Here is a 6,632-nt window from a genome sequence, read left to right as displayed (position 1 = left end):
TTTCCCCCTATGTGTGTCCATCCATCACCTTGTCAATACATGTCAAGGGAGGGAGGTATGGGTTGATATTGATTTATAATTAATAATCGATTCCCTACACTTATGATCAATAACTTTACAAAGTTACAGTTTAGATTTTTTATTTTTTCTAATAAAAAAATTATTTATTTAAAATAAAATTAGTTTACACAAATTTGTGTTAGGACTTTTTCAACAGTTATTTTCATATGATGGAAATATTTATGAATAGAATTAAACTTGTTACTTAACTGATATAGTAATTTTATCTTAAAAACTATTTTTAACTAACTAAATTTCACTAAAGTACTTAACCTACTCAAATTCTAAATTACCATATTCAAATAATAGTACAATCTATTTATTCATTTTACTAAGCTCCTCAATCTCTATTAAAACTATTTAAAATATTATAAATAAATATAATAACTATTATGCTAATAACTCAATAATAAATATATGACAACTTGGTCGATTAATAAGCGTGTATAAATGCCACATCTTTAACTACATTTTAAACCACATATGTAATACATTAAAATGTACATCTTAATACCCATTTCTCACTATAATGTAATTTACATGTCTACTCTTGTTCAAACTTTGTTTTTAATTACTACATCTAGACTTTAGTTTCAATTTTATAGTGATTACTATGCAAATAAATAAGTTTTTGTTTGTGAAAGCATCCCTTTAATATAAATTCATTTGAAAAATTAATAATATACAAGTCTAAGATCAGTAAATTATAACTACAAGTACATGACACATGTTAGTGGTTGGGACATTATCTTACCTTGGTTTGGTAATAGATTCTATTGTGTCACAATAATGCAATATTAATTTTCTTTGATTATGAATCAATTAATTATTATATGGATAATTATAAATTAATAATCAATTATAAAGTAATAATCAATTATCTTAATCATACATACATATGCCACTTTGTGGCACTTATTAGTGGTTGGAACATTATCTTACTTTGATTTGGTAATAGATTCTATCGTATCAAAATAACATAACATCCATTTTCTTTTATTACAAATTAATTAATTATTATATTGACAATTATAAATTAATATACAATTATCTTAATATATCTTTTATTTATCTAATAATCAATTAAATTAATAAATATTTTATACAACTAAGATTGCTATTCCATGCCCATGGACTTCCATTCTGTGTTCTACAGTTTCCAAGCAGTCACACACTTGAAGAATACCGGCTCAGGTTTTGGCATCTAGCCTCACTCCTGACAACTACATTTCCTGAAAAAGCTGTAATGACTTCTTAGCATGTCCATTTTATTAACTCGTGCAATCAGTGCATTTGATGAAACCAAACTTGGTTGAGGCATTTCTTTGAAGAGTTTCAATGCCTGGCCAACAAGCCCATTTTGTGCATATCCTGAAATCATTGTTGTTCAGGACAAATTATCTAGCTGATGCGTTTTGTAAAATATTTTGATTGACTATCAGTGCATTCACTACTATGAGATCAAACTGAGATCCAATCCTGACTATTTTTCCATGAATCTTCAAACCCTGTCTCTGAGCTGCCAAATCGGCACATCCTGCGAGAATACAGGCAAAATTCGTAGTTCGCTGCATCCCTGCCAATTGCATCTTCTGAAAAAGTTTAAGGGACTCCTCATCATGTCCACTCTGCGAATCGTGCAATAGTTGCATTCCACAACACGACATTTCTCTGAGGCATCTTTCGAAAGAGATTCAAGGCATCAAATCCTGCAGTAGTTGCTAAGTTTAAGGGACTCATCATGTCCATTCTCTGTAAATCCTGCAATAGTTGCATTCCACAACATGACTTTTCTCTGAGGCGTCTTCCTAAAGAGATTCAAGGCATCGAATCCTGCAATAGTTACTAAGTTTAAGGGACTCCTCATCATGTCCACTCTCTGCAAATCCTGCAATAGTTGCATTCCACATGCGACATTTCTCCGAGGTATCTTCCTAAAGAGATTCAAGGCATCAAATCCTGCAATAGTTGTATTCCACAAAACTATATTTCTCTGGGGCAGCCTAGTGAAGAGTTTCAAGGCATCAAACACAAACTCGATCCTGGCTTACCATGCAATCAAGGCGGTCCAGGACATGACATCTCACCAAGGCATCCTGTCAAATAGCTACCCATAGGCTTAAACATCACACACTAGGGGAAAATTAAGCTTAGAAAAGAAAAGTAACTCTGATTATTTAACACTTTTGGCCTAGAAATCAATCCTTAGTGTGTGATGTTTAAGCCATCCGCTGTCAAACTGTTCCAGAGCCTCCTCTACAAGCCTGATACAGCCATAACCTATAACCATGCTATCCAAGACAAATATCCATTGAGGCATTTCCTCAAACAGTTGCACGGCCTTATCCATAAGTCCAACCCCTTAATTTGCCGCAACAATGGAATTCTAGGAAACTAAATCCAGTTGAGATATTCCATCAATATTTGTTGAGCCTCATAACAGCTTCCCAATTTCCCATACATATGTATAAGAGCATTCGTCACCTTGAAGTAGGTGAGGATCAACCCAATCGCTGATTCCTAATGCAGGACTAAGAAGATGCCTAGGATTCTTCAAATAATTCTACGTTTCACTTCTTGTCAGTGGGGAATCCCGAAGAAACAATACCCATTCTTGAAATGACGCTCATGTGTCATCACCTTATTAAAAATTAGCAACAATAAAAGCCATGCCACAGTAAACGGTTCTTGCCAGCCTCAGTAGTTCTTTTAGGAGATGTTTTTCAATGGCCCAAACATAACTGCTAGATTCTTGTCATTTTGCCCGAAACTTATAAGCACCCAGCTTATGTATGAAAACAAGTTACATAGTGGGCCTGTAACATGCTAATATTACAGCACAATATTTTTAACTTGATAGTTTTGTTTGTGAGTGTAATTCGTCTTGTATAAAAACATGTACTTTTTTATTGACCTCAATCCAACTAGATCCGGGTTTCTTTTTTATTCCTCTATCTTTCATCATTTTTCGTACCTTTTCAATGTCATCCCACCTGCCAGCTGCACCATAGATGTTTGAGAGAAGCACATAAGGGGCAGGGTCTTTAAGATCCATCTCGAAAAGGTGTCTCGCTATGCACTCTCCTAGCTCAATATTATTATGCAGTCTGCAAGCACTAAGAAAACAACTCCAAACAACAGAATTGGGTTTTATTGGCATGTTAGAGATGAAATCTTGTGCTTCTTTCAAATGCCCAATACGACCCAGGAGGTCAACCATGCATATATAGTGTTCTGTTGCAGGTTTAATGTTATGATCATCAATGTAGCTGAAGCATTGATATGCCTCATCCACTAGACCTGCATGATTGCATGCAGACAGAACACCAACTAAAGTAACATGGTCTGGGTCTATGCCAAAAGATTTCATTTGTTGAAACAGTTTGATGGCTTCTTTGCCAAAGCCATACATAGCATACCCTGCAATCATTGTGTTCCATGAAACCACATCTCGGTCATGCAATTTACGAAATGTTTCGCGAGCCTTGTGAATGCTCCCACCCTTTGCGTACATATGGATGACAGAATTCGCAACAAGAAGATCAAACTGAAATCCACATCTGATTACTTTTGAATGGATCTCCATACCATTTTCTAAAGCTGCTAGGCTTGCACATGTTGAGAGAATACTGGCAAATGTCTTTGAATCCGGCCTCTCGCCTACCAATTGCATTTGTTGAAATAGCTTCAGGGCTTCATCATGGCAACCATTCTTTGTAAGTCCTCCGATTACTGTGTTCCATGACACTATGTTTCGCTGAGGCAGTTCCTTGAACAGTTTCAGGGCTTCATCAGTAAGATCATTATGTATATATCCTGAAATCATGGTATTCCAGGTGAATAAATCACGTTCTTGCATTTGGGTAAATACTTTGCTTGCCTTAACTATGGCTCCACATTGTGCATACATGTCTACAAGAGCGGTCATGACAAATACATCAGATTGAAATTCACTAGTACTTACTATTCCATGGATTTCCATTCCATGTTCTACAGTTGCCAAGCAGGTACTCACCTGAAGAATACTGGTTAAGGTTTTGGCATCTGGCCTCACACCTGACAACTGCATTTGTTGGAAAAGCTCTAGTGACTTCTTAGGACATCCATTCCGCGCAACACCTGAAATAAGTGCATTCCATGAAACCAAACTTGGTTGAGGCGTTTCTTTAAAGAGTTTGAAGGCCTCGTCAACAAGCCCATTGTGTGCATATCCTGAAATCATTGATGTCCAGGACACATCATCTAGCTGATGCATTTTGTCAAATATTTTGCGCGCCCTCTCTATGCTTCCACATTTCGCATACATGTATATCAGAGCATTCGCTACTGCGAGATTAAACTGATATCCAATCCTTACTGTTCTTCCGTGTATCTCCAAACCCTGTCTCGTAGCGACCAAATTGGCACATGCTGGGAGAATGCAGGAAAAACTTGTAGTGTCTACCTTCATACCTGCTAATTGCATTTGCTGAAAAAGTTTCAAGGACTCCTCATCATGTCCACTCTCTGCAAAGCCTACAATAATTGCATTCCACGACACGACATTTCTATGAGGCATCTTCCTGAAGAGTTTCAACGCATCAACCACAAGCCCATTCCTCGCAAACCCTGCAATCAAGGCTGTCCAGGATACGACATCTCGCAAAGGCATTCCCTTAAACAGTTCTAGAGCCTCCTTAACAAGCCCGATTTGCACATAACCTGCAATCATGGTATTCCATGATACAATATCCCGTTGAGGCATTTCCTCAAACAGTTTCCGTGCCTCATCCATAAGTCCAACCCCTCCATATGCCGCGACAATGGAATTCCAGGAAACGAGATCCAGTTGAGTCATTCCATCAAATACTTGCCGAGCCTTGAGATAACTTCCCAATTTCGCATACATGTGTATAAGGGCATTTCCCACAACCACATCATCTGAAAATCCACTGATAATTACCTTTTCATGAATCTCTGTTCCCTCTTTTACAAATGCCAAGACTGCGCAAGCCGAAACAACGGTGGCAAAGGTAAACTGGTTGGGTTGGATGCCTGTCGCTGTCATTTGCTGAAACAGAGCCAGGGCTTCTTCTGAAAATCCATGCCTCGCATAAGCTGCAATGACGACGGTCCATGAAAACACATTTCGTTGAAGCATTTTGTCAAACACTGTGCGAGCATCCACAACACTTCCACACTTGACATACATGTTGGCAAGCGCATTCTGTAAGGCAATAATTTCAGTGAATCTCACCTTCGGGATACGAGAAGGGACTATCATACCATTTCAAGGGTTTCGTTTCAAACCCAGTTTTGGCTGTGGTATGTGTTTTTCTTTTTCCTTTTTTAAACTATGCAAACCATTTGGCATTCTCAATCCCAGAACCTGAAAGAATAATATGATTGTATTATTCGCCTCTGCTGATTACGTCAGACGCCAACAGCGGTTCGAATCTGCTGATTAAGAGTTTTATTTCCCATCCTAAGGAGAGATCAAAAAATTGTCAAAGGGTTTGTTTAATTTGTTGATTGTAATTAGTGAAAGCTGTTTTTTCAAAAATCATTTATCAAAGTTATAATCTTTGAAAGAAATGTTAAAAATGAGGTTGAAATTATGTTTTGAATGACTTCAAGATAATAACAAGAGTTGCATTGTTGCAATTGAAGTCTCGTCTAATGGAGTAAAACTAAAGGTTGTATTGAATGTAAGGGTAAGGTGTTATTGAAATGTGTGTTTCATATTAGTGTTTGGACATAATCTATTGTGTGGTGAACATAAGTTAATTTATCAAAATTTTAATTGATATGAGTATGATAATATAATTTTAGAGGCCAGTTGCCCTACTATGCTATGGGCTATAGTACAAAATGGACAGTTATGCCCTAGGTTTAGGATTCTAGCAATTATCGCTGAATAGCCTAGTCAGTAACAATAGAATAGAGGGATTCATATAAATGAATATTGGAGTCTGAATGAGATGTTGGTTGGAACAATTAGGAATAAAGACAATTAATTGAACTCTATATAAGTCTTCACAAAAGATACATATAGTTGATGATTGTTCATATTATTCGACAATCATAAGAGAACAATGCAAATATCTTCAAACCTCTCTATGACAAACCAAAAAAATATGGTTAAATTGAAGGGGCGGTTCTATTGTGGAGGCTTTGTTATAGTATATAATTACATAAAATACTATAAAGAGTTTGCATAGAAGGGGAATATCTAGATTTTATATCAAAACAGAAATGAAATAAGAAAAAAAATTATGAAATTAAAAACAAAAAATAGTATTCAAGAATTAGTTATTGAAGATTTTTAGATTTATAGAGAGAGTAATATTAGAAAATATATATACATACCTTCAACTTAGTAGAAGAGGGAATGCAATATGTTTAAATTTTGAAACTATTTGATTTAATTGCTAAGTTATATTTTTAAAATTATAACACATCCTTTACATTTCATTTAAAAAAATTAAAATATCATTTTAAAAAATAGATTAAAATATTTTAAATAAAAAATTAACATTGTGAAAGTGAACAAACAATAAGTTTAATAAAATTGAAACAATAGATAAACATGA

General features: G+C 35.5%; 1 protein-coding gene across 1 annotated transcript; it reads right to left on the bottom strand.

The window, feature by feature from the left end:
- Nucleotides 1-1,107: 1,107 nt before the first annotated feature.
- LOC149536776 (pentatricopeptide repeat-containing protein At2g13600-like) lies at nt 1,108-5,488 on the bottom strand. The gene has a single exon (XM_089806620.1). It carries the CDS (start codon nt 5,321-5,323, stop codon nt 2,909-2,911), a length of 2,415 nt encoding a protein of 804 aa, XP_089662746.1. The 5' UTR covers nt 5,324-5,488; the 3' UTR covers nt 1,108-2,908.
- Between the last annotated feature and the right edge of the window lie 1,144 nt (nt 5,489-6,632).

This window comes from Cupressus sempervirens, chromosome 10 (assembly GCF_028749045.1).
Source record: "Cupressus sempervirens isolate cs-2001-9-10 chromosome 10, ASM2874904v1, whole genome shotgun sequence".
In the NCBI taxonomy this organism is placed as follows: domain Eukaryota; kingdom Viridiplantae; phylum Streptophyta; class Pinopsida; order Cupressales; family Cupressaceae; genus Cupressus; species Cupressus sempervirens.
This window is presented reverse-complemented; position numbering and strand designations above follow the sequence as displayed.

Excerpts from the sequence above, each read along its gene's own strand:
- LOC149536776 (XM_089806620.1), bottom strand. The coding sequence starts at position 5,323 with ATGATAGTCCCTTCTCGTATCCCGAAGGTGAGATTCACTGAAATTATT.